The following is a 17649-nucleotide window of genomic DNA, read 5'->3' on the forward strand; positions in this document are numbered from 1 at the left end:
GAAAGGCACTTTCCTGAACAGCCAGACAATCTACAGTGAATGATTTCAGGAGGTACCCTGGTGCACATAAAGTGTCAGAACTGGAAGGAATTCTGTTCCTTCAAACAGAAGCTTGCACCAGTCTTAGAATAAAAGGAGGTTGGTTTGGAGTTTTTTTTACAAATTCTATTTTTTTTCCTTTACAGGCAAACCAGCAATTGCCCACAGAGATTTAAAATCAAAAAACATATTGGTGAAAAAGAATGGAACATGCTGCATTGCAGACCTAGGATTGGCGGTTAGGCACGATTCAGCTACAGACACAATTGACATTGCCCCAAACCACAGAGTGGGAACAAAAAGGTAAAATCATTTATGTAATGTATCAGGTGACTTTTGTGATAAAATGCTTTGGTTTTTCTTGTCCCATATAAATTTGTGTTGATAGAAATATAAGCAGCAAGAACATGTAATGGCAGATAGAGTTCTTAGTCACTTCCTTGTCAGCTGGTATTTTAGCTAGATGGTAGGCGCGTAAAAGGCACATTCAATGTTGGCTTGTGTAAAATGCTGAAAACTTGCTAAGGTATTGTAGGGCACAAATATTAATTCAAACAATTAAGAGATTTCATGACTGATGATTTTAGAGACTTCAGTGCTCTCTTTCTCCTTCTTGCCATGTATTGCATGGAAATCAGGAGTGTAAAACAGGATATTGGTAGTGACAGTAAAAAGCTGCAGTTGTCAGTGTGAAGCCTGTGTGGAAGAACATACAAGGTGCAAAGTCTTGGACATGGGGCTGTCTTGGAATCACATTTTTTAAAGAAATGCAAGAAGTTAAAACAGTCATCTTTGTCATTAATGCATAAATAGAATCTTAAGTGGATGAGTCAGTATAGTCTCTCTTAAAAACTTTTTCTGAATTTGGAAATACAGGTTTTTCTTGCCCTAGAAGAATTGAGAGCTGTTTAACTGAGTCAGCACAAGTGCAATAAAACTTGCTGTCAGTAATTTATCATTGGTGAACCTTCAGGCAATAATAACTGGAAGCTATAAATAAATTTCCTGTAGTAATCCATGCAGCTATACAGCATACAGAGGTAGCAGCACTAACAGTGAACCACAGCAAGCATTTTGGATGTGGGCAGCTTTTCATTCTTCTAATGCCTATAGGTTCAGTGCTGTGTCAAGCTGGAGTATGACACAGCACTGAATATGTGACAGCTAAGCAAGCCCATATGGCTTAGCAGTGTTTGAAAAAATTGTGTTGAGGTTCTCCAATCTCCAGTTTATACATCAAAACCACTTTTATTTCTATATCCCTTTAGCAAGCGATACTGCGGGGTGGGGGGTTGATTGAGTTTTTACAGTGAACTAGGATGCCCCTTGAGCTGTATCTTTGTGGAAGGGAAAAAAAACACTTAAACATTATTTTAAGGCTCAGTTAACTAAAGCTTTTACAACATGTACTGAAAATTTATTTTACTGACATGTACATTGCTGAAGTTACTTTGTTCTAAAGCTCTGCTCTACTAGTCCTTTGCCAATTTTAAAAATACCACACAAATGGTCAGGCAAGATTTATTTTCTGAACTAGTTCTAAATTATAAGGATCTGAGTATTATTCCTTCTCAAAGTGTCCGGTAGCAGGCTTATTTCAGAATTCGTCATTACAAATTTGACTGCATGCAGGGCGCATGCCACGTGTGATTTTTGAATTTTCTACTACACCTACATGCAAAGGAAAATGACATACAAATCAGTTACTTTCTTTAGTCTCGGCAGTGGAGAAAGCATCCTTTCAGCTGTGTTTGTGGATCCCACTTACCGGATCTTTTCTTGCACAGGCATTATTAATTTGCTTGTTCATCTGTCTTATGCTTCTTCACAAGGGTAAAGCTGTAGGAGCTCTTGCTTGCTGCAGTGGGCAGCAGGACGGCTAAATTTGTTTCCCCTTTTATTTCTACCTCTCTGAAAATTGCTCATTCTTGTAAAAGGCTTAGACCCTTCTTCCTTTTGTGCATTCTTAGGTAAGTAACTTCACCTCTGATTAATTTTTCATAGTACAGTTCAAGTCTTACCTGTTTAGTGACAGTTTTAACTCCCACTGATTGCCGCTGCTGGTACCTCTTCTGCACATGGAAGCTTTGTGTACAAGTTCAGGGAGATTTGATGAAGTCTGTTTTTCTAATGATTGTTGTAAAAATGTATGTCTAGGGAGCAAGCAGACTTACTCTTGTGTGAGTGATCGGGGTGTTGAGTCAAACTGATGATCCCTCTTTCTGACTGAATTCTCTGACTTTATTTCTTTTCTGTTCAGAGGCTTAGCTTTACCAGAGGGGTGAACTGTGTGCTTTCACAGCTCAGCCTGCAACATAAAACAGGGAATGTGAGCTTTAAACTGAGAAGGAAATAGAATCTCTCTCTCACTCCCTGAGGCAAGTAAAAAACCCTTATTCTCCTCCTATTTTTTTAGAAGTGTGGCTCAGCTATTACTTTTGATAGTTCAGATACATTGCATTTTAAAAGAAGTTTGGCAGCAAATTCTTACCATGGGTGTTTCTTAGAAGTTTACCTAAACAAAATATGGGCAGAATTCTACCTTGTAGAGTATAGGCTTGATGAAAGGAGATGCCACACAACATTTTGTGTATGGGTCTAGTTCATGACACAAAACTCCCTTTATGTTGTACAAGAAATTTAGACAACTAGTACTGGGCTTTTGGACTAAAAGAGATGGGAGAAAGAGGTCAGCAGGCACCCAAAGTTTGGCAAGACCATGCTCAACACACTTCATACCCTTCTCTGTAGACTTATCCTTTTGTTCTTGGATGATATTGAGCTGCAGACCTTGCTCAGGTCAGAGTTACTCTATGAAACAGAGTTGCTCTCTCCAGAACCTAAGGTACCATTTCTGCCAGGCAATGCATTTCCAACACATAATCTGACAAGGAAATGCCTGCTTCTCTCCCTTTTGTGTAACAGCCATGAAATGGCTGAGCTGCTGACCTCACTACGTGACCTCCTTGCCTTTTGCCTTGCTTGTTCCAGCAATAATCTCTCAGCAGTCATTCACCATTCTGTGTCATGGAAGCCAAAGCCAATCTAAATGCATTGATGGAGGACCATGGTAAGAGGTCAATTTGCCAATGGAACTCACATGGTTGGGGGGGGGGGATTTTTTGCCACATTCAGGCCTCTTGTGGACTTTCCTGTTAAAAACCTTGTTCTTTGGATGGTTCACGGAAGTCAAGAGAATCTCCTTTACTGCTTGTTTAGCGTTTCCGGCTGACATCTTGCACCATGGTTGGGGTTCCTAGTTACTGTTTTTTCAGGTCCATCACTCTTTTCATCCTCATGGCATCTTAAGATAGATCAAATATTCTTTCTGCTAGGCTCCAAGATAATCACTTAGTGTCAAGCACATGAAGTACCATAAGAGTATCCTGTAATGCAGAATCCTTGGAGAGCATTAAGGTGTTCACCACAATCTTCCATTCTTGATTAAAACATCTTTGATATGGGTGGACCAGAACAATTTGAGCCTGCATATCAAAGATTGCAACAATACTTAATACTCCACTTCCATTCAATAAATACTGTCAAAGTAAACCTTACACTCAACTCAGACAGTTGTCTTCTGCTTGTGCTGTGTTTATTACTTGTGAGGAATTTGTATGCCTTAGGAGAACTCTGATCTCAGCAAATTTTGTTGAAGTTCTGGGTAATTCAGAACAAATGCAACTATTTGTTGCATTTTTTTACATATCTTGATAGCCCTTGCTTTCTTATATCTGTCATTTCTGTAGGAATTTCTGTGGTACTGAGGGAGTCCTGAAATTTCTTTTAAGCAGTGTGTCTTGCATTCTACCTACCATCCCTGATACTGGAAAAGAAAATCCTACAATGCTGTTGATTAAATGAAACCATGTCTAGGCCTCTGTGACTGTTCCAGAGGTAGACCTATTGCCTGGCACTGTATTCCCCTCCAGTATTCTGCACTTGTTGCTTTTTTACCACTCAATTCTGCTCTTCAAAGCCCAGGTGCCACTGTTGGCCTGCTTCATTGGTATGTCAGCTTGAGACTGCTGGGGTGGTGATGTGGAGAAACACACTGAACTCTGCTAAACATCACATACTGGATTTAGCTGCCGGAACCCAATCAGAATGAGAGAGCAGTGCTACCACTGATGTTGACTTGATGCAGCAAATAACATTCACTCTTCCCAGCAGCCAGCAGGGATGCTGCTGTCAGTAGCTCTTGCAGTAAGGTCTGCACTGATGTTTTGCTTGGTGTTCCCACCTCAGACTTACTCACTAAACGAGGTAACAATCACTTGGATGCCATGATGGGTTTCAGGCCTTGTTTCTTAAGAGAAACTTTGTTACAGATGTTTCTCCTTGCAGGAAATGTGGGTAAACCAAATTGATGAGAAGAGTTGTTAATTTGTAACCCACATAACTTTCTAATTTTAAAAAAGGCATGGTATAGGGTGGGATTTGCAAACTGTATGATGAAAAATTGGGTACTACAATGATAGTGGGCCTTTGTCAAGAAATTTTTAACAGTGCTAGTTTCTTAACCGGCACTTCTTGTCTACTCCTGCTCTAGGCTTGTTAGGGGATATTTTAAGTGGCTGCTATACTTTTTCAGATTACAGGAAGAGGGACTTCCTCTAGCCTGACCCTTGGAGCCCAGCTGGTGTGTTCCAAAGGGCTAGGGCTCTGTTCATCTGAGGCCCATGGATGTGGCTGCTGCTTTCTTCCTTGGGATCCAACCAGTCATACACAGACACATATTGTACTGATAGGGCTGATTATACAGATTGCTGTGCACCATGTGCTGTCTTCAACACCCACGTGAAACACTGTCAGAACTTGTATAAAACATAACTATAGACAGCCAAGTCTCCTGCCTTCTCTTCAGCTGATCAGGATTGAACTTCATTAATGAAAGTACATACTCCCTTCTGCAGCCTCACAACTCCATGCGGGGCTCAAACTCCATGTTTATGAGCCCCTCAACCATCCATCCAAGGCTTGCTGTGTCTAATGCTCTGACCTCCATGGATCTCCTACTCACCAGCTGGGTTAATGCACAGCAGCAAACAGCTGATGTATTTGTAAGCATGCCTACCTGCATGGATTCCCTCAAATATCAGCATGGGCTCTTGTCCTGGCAAATATCCCTGCCTGGGCTGCCTGGATGCTGGCTAGACCAGCTTGAAGGTTGCTAGTTAATTACAGTCCTGCACACCAGCTGTGCAAGGTTGGAGAAATGCAAATCTTCTTGCTCAGCCCAGCAGCTGGTGCCCAGGCACACAGACCTTGCAGCCTGTGACTCCTGCTCCAGTTGCTGGTGATGAGAGACCCTTACTCTGTTTTTCTCATCTCCTTTCTCTGCTGTAGCTGGTGCCTGTAAGCTGTGACCATGAAGCCTGTGATCCATGGTTTTATTTCAGTAGCTGAAGCAAACCCACTCGTTCCAGTTGCTGGTACCAGGGTTTCCTTCACCTTCTATCAGACTACAGTTGCTGGCCCAGAATTCATTCACAGAATGACCACTAGCTCCAGATAGGTGCTCTTACCACATGCAGATGTGCTCCTAGGACCTGTAGTTCCCCTTCCAGCTACTGATGTTGGACCATTCCTTCTCTGTAGTTTCAGCTTCATCCCTTATGCTGCTGCAGTTGCTAGACCTGAACAGACCCATGCCTGCCTCCAGCTGCTGACACACAGCTCTTAGAGAGCATGTGCACATGGGCTTGACAGTGAGATTGCACAGAATAGTTAAGATTTAATTAAATAGGATATGCTGATGAGCATGTGCAGACCAGCAACCTTTTATGCAGCAGGCCCTTTTGCTACCCTTTCCTATCTGTTGCCACATTTCTGTTCCCTGTGTCCTGAACATTCCTTGATAAGCATTGTGTAGTTGCACAGGCCTTCCTTCAATATCCTCAATCCTCGTGGTGTTCTTCTTTCCCACATATTAGCACTCACAAGGTCCAGACTGCACCTCTATAAAGTTAGGCCTGGAGTTTCTTAATAGCCTCTCAGTGAAGAACTGGAGACTTCTGGTCTTTGTCACTGTCTCAGTTGTGCCTTCTTCTATCAGATTTATAGCTCTAGTTTATTGTTTCACGTTTTACTTATTCCCCCTATTTCTCTGCTTGTTTCTCTCAGTTTACTTATCCCTTTACATTGCATTGTCTCTGATTGGATAATCTTAATGAAGCAGAGTTTTCTTTTATCTCCTTTTCCACAAAAATACATTATTTTGTATTTGAGCTGATCAGTAGTGCTGAATTTTTTATATTCTTAAGTGTTTATGAAATATTTTTTTTTCCACACAGGTACATGGCTCCTGAAGTCCTAGATGATTCCATAAATATGAAACATTTTGAGTCATTCAAACGAGCAGACATCTATGCAATGGGATTAGTGTTTTGGGAAATAGCTCGGCGGTGTTCAATTGGTGGTATGTGGCAATCTTTATAAAATGGGACATATTAGGGAAATATGAGGCACTTATTCAGGTTCTGAAAACAGTTTGCTCAAAAAACAGTGCAAAGTAATAGCCAGTTGATCTCAGACTTTCTAGTTGTTAATCCTGTAAATGATAACTGGTCTGTTCAACCTCTTTCTAAATGGACAGACCATACTTGTTGAAGAAAATAGGAAATATTTTTCTTTTTTTCCAAATATTTACATAGAGGGGAGAAAAGGGTTAAATTTAATACTCTTACGAGCAAGAGGCAAACACCACAAGACCTAGCTATAATGTGTTCAGATAAATCTATATCTTATTTAAAATGAAGCATCCTGTTATCTATCATGTGCTCTGAAGAAGCATGTTTTTAGTATGGCATGTGAAAGATTTGATGTAGCTTCTATCTCTTCCAATTTTATAAATTTTAGATCTTTGAAGGGTAATCTAAACACTTCTAAGGTGTGGTTAAGGATTTTTATTTATTTATTTGTCAGTTGTTGTGATGTAACTTTTAAAAATGAAAACCAAGACCTGGTAGGGTACTGATAAGGAACACAGTAAAAAGTGAAGAATACATAATCCAGTGTTAGCTAAAATGAAGCTATTTTCAACCTGTTACAGGAATCCACGAAGATTACCAGTTGCCATACTATGACCTCGTTCCTTCAGATCCTTCTGTTGAAGAAATGAGGAAAGTTGTGTGTGAACAGAAGTTAAGGCCCAATATTCCAAACAGATGGCAGAGCTGTGAGGTATTAACTAACCTTGCTAAAGCTGCTTTAATGGACACTAGAGCTTTTAGTGATTTCAGTGGCTTAAAAATCATGCTTATTGTTGAAAGGAGAAGAGCTGCTTTTAGGAGAACTTAATTAATTTCATTCTGATCATTATGGTTTTATTAAAAGCATTGTTCCTTGGTTATACATAAGTATTTAAATGTAATTTCATAAAAGTTAATAGCTAACTCTGCATGGGGGATTCTAGGATCCCTTCCTGTGAAGCATAGATGATGCTAATATAAATTACAGCTAGTCTGAATTACATTATGCTGGAAGCATCATTGTAAATAAATTGTACTGTGTCTGGCTGGGATTGAGTCAGCGTCCTTCATAGCAGGCTGCATAATGCTGTGTTTTGGATTTGTGGCCAAAACAGTCTGATAGCACACTGATGGTTTAGCTGTTGCTGAGCAGTGCTTACCAGCTTTAAGGCATTTTCCATTTCTCAGGTAGGTTGGGTGTGGACAAGAGCATGAGAGGGAGCAGAGCCAGGACAGCTGACCCAAACTAGTCAGAGGGAATATTCCATAGCATTGCTCTGTCACAACCAGTGACTCACAGCTTGGGGCAACAGCTTCAGTGTGCTGCAGGAGCAGTGGGGGACTGATAAGGATGGGGTGCTTTGGATAGAGGAGGGAACCTGGGTTGTGGCAGGTGTGGAATGAATGCATGGCTAAGAGTTGGGCAAGAGTGCACAGGAAAGAGAGAAAGGTGGTGAATGCACCCACAAACTGTGAGACAGCTAGTTATTGGGATTAAAATGACTAAGGTAATACAGCTTTCATGGTACTTTGGAGCTGTTACTTTATTTAATCTGCCGTTTTTGTTATTTGCCTTGTTACAAATAACATGTAGAAGGACTCAGATTTCAAAGACTGCCTCTCTGAAGGATAAAAATACTTCAAAAATTTTTAGAATCCTTGCAGAGCTTCAATCTGAGGAAGACAGCTCATGAACTTAATTGCTGTGCATTGAAGTAACTCTTGAACTGCAAGTACAATTTAAAAGAGTGTATTTTTGTCTGGTGTGAAAATTCAGAAAACAGTTACAGACAAGCTAATAATTTTTCATTAAAATATTATTTTCATGGGCCAAAGTCTACTGAAAAACATCAGGTTTGCTCTCCAGTGTTTAGAGAATTTTACTTTTCTGTAAATAAAGTAAGTTTTTTGTTGTTTTTTTTTTTAAACAGTACACTCTCCTATGCACCTGTAGTACTAGTAATGGATTTCCAAAATGCCTGAAGAGTCTAAGATCAAGCAGCAGTCACATGCGCTACACTGGAACAGCAGTGCATCTAATGACTTGTGTTTCCTTTGCAGGCATTACGAGTGATGGCAAAAATTATGCGGGAATGCTGGTATGCCAACGGAGCCGCTCGGCTGACAGCTTTGCGCATTAAGAAAACATTATCACAACTTAGTCAACAGGAGGGGATCAAGATGTAATCCTGGCTTTGCTACCGAAGAACACTGTAAAAATCCCTATCTGCACCAGAGTGGCGTGCTAAGAAGGTTAATTGTTCTACCTCACTGGGGGAACAGAAGGATATTGCTGCCTTTTAGTACTTCATAGGAACGTCACTTCTTAGAATTTTTGTGGATGTGCTAAACAATTGTGTTGGGTCTTTCTGTGCACTATGAACCTCTTTCCCAGGTTATTTACAAAACATCATGTACTCTAGTTTCATTAATCTATAATTTTTTCATTTGGGAAGTTGATAGCTGGTCTTTGCTTAACTGTGCTAAAAGTAGGAGGTCACTTCTAAAATGAAACTGGTTCGCTATATTGTTCTACAGTGCATTGATGGCTCTTAAAGCAACTTTATTCCTGCCTGGTACATTGACTACTCTGAACCACTGTCTCAATTCCTTGATTCAGATTGTGAATGTACTATTGGAGTATACCTTGCTAGCTATTAAGGTAGTGCATCTTTTGGACTCTTACCTTGACTTACAAATTGACCTCATTCAGTTGTGGGAACATAACTTATGCAACTATACTTTATACGTGATTACTGGGTTTTTTCCACTTTTTCAGAACATTACATTGCCTTCAAAATAGATTGTATTACACCAGTAAGTGCCACTTTTGAGTCTTTTAATGCAAAATAGTAGGGATGTACAAAGCCTATGGTACTTTTGGTTTCAAAAATACAAGTTAAAAGTTGTTCCTTTGCCTAGCTAAGTGCTAAATCTCACTCATTGCAGCAGTGAGTACATAATTGATAAAATATCTTCCATTTTACCAAAATCTGACTCTTGAAACCACTGTAGGTGTTTTAAATAGTGTAAGCTAGTAAATTCACTGTCATATTTTGTAATTGTCAAGTTATGAGTCATAATTATGTAGGAGATTTTTTTTTATCAAGTGGTACTTCTAAAATGCTTGAAGTACCTATCTACTTCAGAAAAGTAGCAAGAAAAGTAAAATGTTAAGGGAGATTTTGCTTCATTAAATAAGTATGAAAACCATATTTTCTGTGCAGTTCTGCTGAGTCTTAAGGCTCAAAGAACAATATTTGCAATTACACAATGATTAAATGCACCTGTCATTAGAGAAAAGTTATTTGGGCTTTTGTACTAGACAGTTCAAAGCTGCTTATATGTTTTATGGGCATGTATGTTGTGTGTGCCTCATACACAAAATGGTGAGCTAGAGAAGGTGGTGAGCTGCAGGTCTTTGGATACAAATATCAGGGGATTCCAGCAATCCTCTTCATTGTTAGAAGAACAAAGCTTATGGTGACTTGTGTTGTCATAAGAACACAGAAGAATATGCATGGCTTTAGTCAAGATTTCCCTGAGTTTTTAAGAGTATCATAGTATTTTCACAAACTTGTTTAGAAATTAAATTGCTTCCTGCCCAAATGTACAACAAAAACCTGCTGTTACCAGGATGTTTTTTTAATTGCAATTTTAGCAAGAGTCTGGTTGGCCTTTGGTTTCGTTAATGTCCAAAAAAGTAGTATTTCAGTATGTAAATGTGTCTGGTAATTAATATGCTGCCTAACCTGCCACTCTTCAGAACACATAGTGCCCATCTCATTACACAGCACACATGGCAACCTTTAACTCAGCTTCCCGTTCATCCCTTGGCATAGAGCCCACTGAGAGTTTGTTACCAAGAGGGTGGCAGTGGCAGGGCGGTTGCTGGCAGCAGCACAGTCGAGTTCTGTGCCATGGTGATGTGTGGCAGTTCAAGCAGAAAGAGGAATGAGGCCCAGGAAGAAGATGCTACACAGGTGACACGAGCCTTACCCAAGAAAAGCCTTAACCATTAAGTTTTGTTTATTTCTGTATTCTTACTGCTTGCTTGGAGATGACTTTAAACTATGTCAGAATTACAAACCTTCAGCGGTCAAACTGCAAATAATGAAATTCTTTTGTCAACAACAAAATGGATTAGTTTATTCTTACTGGAAGACAGTATTCAGGAGAAAAGGGAAAAATAAGAGAGGTTCTTAGAAACCAATTAGGCTTAAACATACATGCAGCTGTCACGCTTATATTTGGCATTATCTGACAAGTGAGGCTTATGTCTTCAGGCCTCTGTCAATCAAAGCCGGATTAAAAATTACTTCATGTAGGTATTTTAAATAAAATATGCCTTTGTGTGCATGGACAGTTGTGCACCACAGAGTTTTTCAATTAACTGTTAAAAAAAAATTTAATATAACATAATTCCCAAGCCTTTCTTCTTGGCAGCCTCTCTAGCAAGTTCTGTGTATCTGTACAGGTACTTTAAAAAAACAGGTCATCATGAAAATAGATCAGGGTCTCCATCTAATTTCAAAGGCTTCCTAGTTAGCTATTCAACTTTTATTGTTTTGTAACTTTGTTACATTTCAAGTTTTCATAGATGTCCTGGGGTCCTTACCACATATACGAATGGTATAGCTCCTACTTCAGAAATATCAGGCTCCTGTTGTGCCTCAGATCTCTGTAGTAATTTTGGTAGTAACAGAAGTGTTTACAGTATAATTAATCAAATAATTTTTAGTGGCTCTTTTTAGCACCCACAAAACCTTATCAGCAAAACATTTAATTTCCTAAATTATACAGAACAGTTCTGTTGCATTTTAAAGAGCATGTACAGCAACTGACAGCCTCGTGGCATGCAGATGATTCTGTCAACAATATACCCATGTGCTGTATTGTATCAACCACCTGCAAATCTTCACTCTCCTGAATTGCTCTTACTTTGTTCAAGATTGAGCTTTGTAATAGAAGCTTGCAAAAACAAAGCACAGAAGGATGCTTGATACTCTGTTATGACCTAAGGAGCAGTGTTTTAGAACAACCTTATAATTCCTATTGGGCTGCAGAACAGGAAAGTTCTGAATAGAGCTATATGTATCCTCAGTTCTGACACCACAACTTCAAGCTTTGTTCTTCTTTTCCATTATATGAACTGAACACCTTTTACAAAGGCTGTGTCTGTATATATTATGTAACTTTAAATGTTACCTGTGTAAGATCATATCTTATATAGATGGACACAGGTACACATAAGTATTTTTTAAACTAAGATTGTAATATCACCAGATCTGCTCTTGGAAATCCAGGGGGACCAAAATATTTTAGCATTCAAAATATTAATTTTGTATCATTTCAAGTATATACCAAAACAGTTTCTGATTAATATTGATGCAAATGTTTATTGTAAATATTACATACATTACACATTCACTTAAGTTTTGTGGATTTAATCAACTTTACATTTTAGTAGCATTGAAGCCTCAGTTTGGTTTACAGACTTGTGACCAGATGGATATGGACATGGAGAACAAGGAGCATTGGAAATAGTCTGATGCTGAAAAGCCTGAAATGTCATTTTTGAAATGCTGGAATTCTTCAGGGACCCTCCAACCTTAAAAGCTGGAATTCTGGGATGTTTCTCAAGCAGACTCTCCAAGTATGACACACTGTCACCCTCCTATGGTTCTGCTTATAATCCTAAGAAAGACTTTGTATATAAGTAAAGACGTTGGTATCGACTGTATGGGGACATGAAGGTGTCAAATGAAGTAAGAGGCTATTTTATTTTTTCAGTAATGGCTCTGAGTGTGATTGCCATGAAATTCACTTTTTAGTTAGTTCCTTGTTTATATTGTGCCATTGAAATGATTGCAAGATGTTAATCATTTTGTGTTTAAAAAACAAGCAAACAAAAAATCCCTTCACCATATCCGTTGCTTTAAACTCAAATTACCTCTTAAAAGACCAAGGTACATTTACCTCATGTGTATATAATGTTTAATGTTTTTCAGAATGTTCTCCAGGTTTGCAGTTACATGTTTCTAGAAATATGGTTATCGCTAAATTTACAACTTCAGTGGTACTAAGTGTATTATCTGGTGCCCCAAAACTCTTTATTTTCTGTATTTTATTGTATTAGCAAGTTTGCTGCTTTGTCACTGTAGCACATGCCCTTACATAGCTGTGTGGATACTGCCTTGTAAATTTTACTTTTTGGATAATTTGAGGATCCTGTACAGATGAGTGTCACTTTTTTAAACCTTACCAAATTGTGCATTTCCCTTACATTTCTGAAAATATGTATTGTATTTGTAGAGTATACATTTCAATTGATTGTAAATAGGACAGTAGAAGAGTGGATGCTTATGTTAAGTTCTAACACTACAGTAGAGAGATTAAAGCAGTGAAAATAAATAACTTTTTTCAAAATGCATGAGTTGTCTTTCAGAACAAGAAGTTGCAGGTAGATACAGGTTTGTGTGTGATGTTCTTACCTGCTAATATGTGTGTTTATTGTGAGTTCCTTTCCTCAGAAGGAATTTCTTCTAGTACAAAAATGCTAAAAGGATTTGCTACTGCTGAGGCAATCCACCTCATCTGTGCAATATGTACATAATGCTAAAGTGCCTGCTCTTCCTTGTCTCCTACAGTAATGTTGGTGCAGGAACATTGCTTCTCTCATCTCCTGGACAAAATTAGTAATGACAAATTGTTCCCTCTCTATATTTGCATAAAAATAACATTTAGTCTATTTTAGTCTGTTTAGGCAGCTCAGCACCTCAGTGCATCCCAAAACTGAAAGTAAAATCTGCTTGTGTTGGAGTGGAGTGGTTCTGTGCAAAACTCAGTTTCAGGCTGGTGTTACATTTCTGAAGGAAAGTGGATATTTAGACAAAACAAAAATAGAACATCTAGCCCTCGTCTGAGTTTAGTTTCATCCTTCAGTTTTGGCTCAGACCGAACTACCAAAAATTACTACTTTCAGCAAATTTTCTCCACAATGGGAAGCCATAGGGTGTCCAGATAAAGCTTATGGCTACACCAAAATACTGCATTCCTTTCAAATGCTTTTACAAGAGCTATGATTATTTTGGTGAAAACACATCCCTCTCCCATGAGTGGCTAAAGGAAAGCCTTTGCTACCCCTGCAAGCAACCCAAACTCAGTAAAATCCTGAATCCCTCTACTGCATTTGGTAGTAGAGGAAATGGGTGGCCTAGAACTAACATAGCAATGTTGCTGTCTACCAAACTTAGTTTTCATGACATAGTTTTCTCTGTTTCAAGCTTTGAGGGCCTGAGCCTAACAACTGAAAATTCATAAACCACAAACAATTACCACAAGTAACTTAAATGTGAGGATGTGTTAGGATCATTTTAGAGGAGACACTGAATTCGGGAGATCTGCGTGCTGGTTTGGATTGCAAGTCAGCATAGAGAGTGGCAGACTTTCAGCTGGCTGTTTTGCACAGTATAATTGATCTTTAATTTTTAAAGTGTGGGACTTTTGAAAGAAATTGTTTTTAATACCCACTGCATCCAAAACCTACTTTCTATAGGTGCAGCATAACTAAGAGTATATAAACAAACCACTTCTGTGCAGTACCAAGTACGTTCTAGAAATTTCCTTCTGTCAATTTTTGTGACATTGGTAACTGATGCACATTCGTGTACCCAGTAATTTGTAGTATAGCATAAGTGTGGTCCTGGCAGAAAATATATTCCTTTTAAATTGGAAATCAGAAATTCCAAATCTCTCACTCAGTGCTCTTACTAGCTTTTTTTATCTATCCAGCTAAGCCATAATGTTTTAACTTGAACAAACAGTGTTCATTTTTTTGCTGAAGAAGAGTAACTGGAATCTCACACTGCAAACCCCCTTACCAACATGATGGGCTGCTGGGGTTTTGAGTCTCGTAGTTCTGTCTTGGAGTGGCTGGAGTTGTTCCATGTTTTCTAGGTTTGAAAAAAATAGAAACGTTGGCATAGCATTTCCATTGTCAACTTGCCTGGACTGCAAATAAAATCCAGTAGTGCTCAAGAAACCCACCCCCTTAAGTCTTCCTCAGAGTTTCTTGAAAATAAGATTTAAATCCCCAGTCTCTGAGCTGAATTGGTACCCGAAATCATTACCTCTCTTGAGAAGAAGAAGAAAAAAAGCCAGAGAAAGCCATAGTGATATGTTCCTATGCATGATTGCAGTGTTTTATTGGTATTAAAAGATTTCTCACTAGAGATGAAGAGTCTGCATCCTCACAGTGTGTTTCTAATTAGCTCAATTAGGAAAATGAGAAGAGCTCTCCCACCTGCCAGTAGCAGAAAATCTGTGTAAACAGTTGAAGAATCAGGCACATGATACTCAATTTTATAGAATATCAAATATATTTATGTAGATTTTTAAATGAGGGGTGAAGAAGATAGGAATATGCCTTTAAATCCAAGCAGGATGCAGGACTTGTGGGATGCACAGTGGAGGAAAAAGGACAGGGAAAGGGAGAGGTTTAGGTGACCTGGAGAGGAGTGAGCATGGGAAAATAGAGGAATAAAGAGATAAAAAGAGTGGGTCATATATAAATAGCAGACCAATTAGTGTGCCAGTCTGTCTGTGCCCAGCACAGCCTCTTCCTTTATTTTTAAATCCCTTCCTGCCTGAGGAACTCAGTTCTGGGGCTGCAGGGCTGTCTGAGCACAGCAGCTGGAGCCAGAGCACAGCAGGGAGGTCCTGTGGGTCTGTGGAGAAGCAATGGGAAAGACCAGAGTGAGCAAACTCGAGTGTCAGCAGCAGGAGTGTGACCATAGGTCACAGATGCCCACGTGTCCATAGTGCCAGCGGTGTGGGTCCAGGCACCAGCGGCTGGGGGGGGACTGAGCCCCAGGACTGGACCCAGTGAGACTGGGATTGGGGCAGCTGCTTGCAGGGTGTACGTCTGTGCCTCTGAAGACGTGGGGGTCCTTAGTGTTGGCTGCTCTGATCTATACTTATATTCTGGTGGCTCTGCATTACTTGCTAATGTGGACAAGCAGTTACTTGTTTTCCATGAGGATTTGTGGCCCAGTGCACTGGGCCAGTCCTGAGATTGCTTGCCTGGCTCTTATAGCTTGGGCAACAGAAGTTTGTACATCCAGAACTGGGCGTCACTGTTTTGATTCTTGGCATTGGTCATCAACCCACAGGGACTAGAAAACATCTACTTTATTGCAGTATTAAATTAAGTATCTAAAAACCTAGAAAGCAAAGGCAATAAGTCTTAAGAAAAGGTGTAGAACAAGAGTTAGTGATAAATTCCAAGTTGACTCTGTGTTGTAATAACTTATCTATTGCTCTGGACTATTGCTAATTTGCATTAATGAAATTTTCCCATTTCCTTCTGTGCTTTGGGCGTGGGAAATATATGTGTGTAGTCCCACTGTTCAGATTCTTAATTAATACAGGAATGGGGTAAAGAATGGCAAGAATTCTGTGACACTACAGTTGCTAATTCTTATGTGTTTCCAAAGAGTGGAATCAAGCTGTGTTTCTTTCGGTTTTGCCCTCCTGTGGCTTGGACTCTCTGACCTACATATTCCATGAAGAGAGTTTTGTTGCTGTTACCAGAAGGGCCAGTGAGACTCAGTTCTGAACGTCTCTGGACAATTCTTCATGGCAGTGAGCTACCTTTTTCTTACCTTTGTTCAGGAAACAGCTTTGCCTATGCTTTTTTTCACAATATTGTGAGACCTGAGCCCTTGCAGAGATCTTCATTTCCATCTGTCCAAGTCTGAAAGGTCCATGGACTGTTGGTCTCTTCACTGCAGTAATATTGTCAAACTGCTTATTGCCATCTGTTGCAAAGGCTCCTTGTGCAGAGGCTCTCATGATTGCAGACATGCAGCCTCCTAAGCCTCGTATCTTTTCTGGTAGAGCATGCTGATAAACATGGCCCTTTCTCAAAACCCTTGGAAGATTGTTGAACTTCTCCCTCACTGGAGACACTCAAAACCCACCTGGACACATTCCTGTGTAACCTGCTCTAAGTGACCCTGCCTTGGTGGGGGGCTTGGGCTAGGAGATCTCAGAGGTCCCTTTCAACCCTAAGAATTCTGTGATTCTGTGAACTTCAAGAAGAAGAAGGGAATATTGCAAAGAAAAGCATATTACAATTTTTTTAACTTCTTCAGGCTGTGTTATTAGTATGTGCAGTATGCTCACAGCCTCTCTCCTGAAGTCCATCACTTCTGGTTCTTCAAATAAGAGTGCGCTTGAGAAGGAGAGGTGGATGCTTTGCTGCCTTTACTGTCGCTGCAGTCGCAGGAGGCTTGAAGTACAATACTGAGGAAACTCATATGGTAAAATTTACCTGAGAGCTTGCATACAGATAATCTCAGTGTAAATGTACAAACAGGTAAGCCATTTTAAAGACCATTTCCAGGAAAGTAACTTGTCTCTGTTGATCATTCTGCTAGTCTTTGAGTTCTAGCTCAGAAGCAATGGTTAGGTTCTTAATGATGTCTTCCTTCGAAATCATGTGTTGCTGCAGCCATTTTTGCAGTTTCATGTAGCCAGATGTGTTTTGTTGTTTCTTCTTCCAATGATGTTGCATTCAGCAGCTGAAAATACTTTTAAATTGTTTTTAAAAGAAATAATTTATGCTAAGGCAGTATATTTTTGATACCCTTTAAATTAAGAACAGATGTTTTCTTTAGACCATTTGAAACCTGGATGAAGTTAAAGAAACTTATTTGTGGTTCAACTGATAAATGTTTAGATATCACTGTTTTTCACATCATGCTGCTCATTTGTAGAAGCTGAATGACAGCTTGAGGATTTTTTTCATCCAGTGGATCTTCTCTGTTGGGAATAATTATCTTGGTATTTCTGTGTTGCACTTTCTGTGTATTTAGTGTTATTGTATGGAGAAAGACAATTCCAGCACTCATCTTGCTGACTTGCTTACTTCACCCCTCTGTTTTAGCTAATGCAAAATTCTTCCTGCTGTCATGTGGTCCGAGTCACTGGCACTCAGTTCTCCCTCTATCCCCACAGTTCCATTTCCTACTCCATGTCAGAAAGCCACTTGGAAAGCTGGAGGCAGTTGCTTTGGTTTAGTTGATTTGAAAAGGGTCTTTTTTTCTGAAATTTCTCAAGGTTTTCTTGCTTT

General features: G+C 39.5%; 1 protein-coding gene across 1 annotated transcript in view; it reads left to right on the forward strand.

Moving 5' to 3' along the window:
* Positions 1-12943, forward strand: part of TGFBR1 (transforming growth factor beta receptor 1) — a 28301-nt gene extending 15358 nt beyond the window's left edge. Inside the window, exons 5-8 of the mRNA XM_014306995.2 lie at positions 186-342; positions 6336-6460; positions 7094-7224; positions 8574-12943. Of these exons, the coding sequence (XP_014162470.1) occupies positions 186-342; positions 6336-6460; positions 7094-7224; positions 8574-8699 (539 nt within the window). The 3' untranslated portion in view covers positions 8700-12943. The remainder of the gene's footprint in view (positions 1-185; positions 343-6335; positions 6461-7093; positions 7225-8573) is intronic.
* Positions 12944-17649: the final 4706 nt, after the last annotated feature.

This window comes from Geospiza fortis, unplaced genomic scaffold (genome assembly GCF_000277835.1).
Source record: "Geospiza fortis unplaced genomic scaffold, GeoFor_1.0 scaffold104, whole genome shotgun sequence".
Classification (NCBI taxonomy): domain Eukaryota; kingdom Metazoa; phylum Chordata; class Aves; order Passeriformes; family Thraupidae; genus Geospiza; species Geospiza fortis.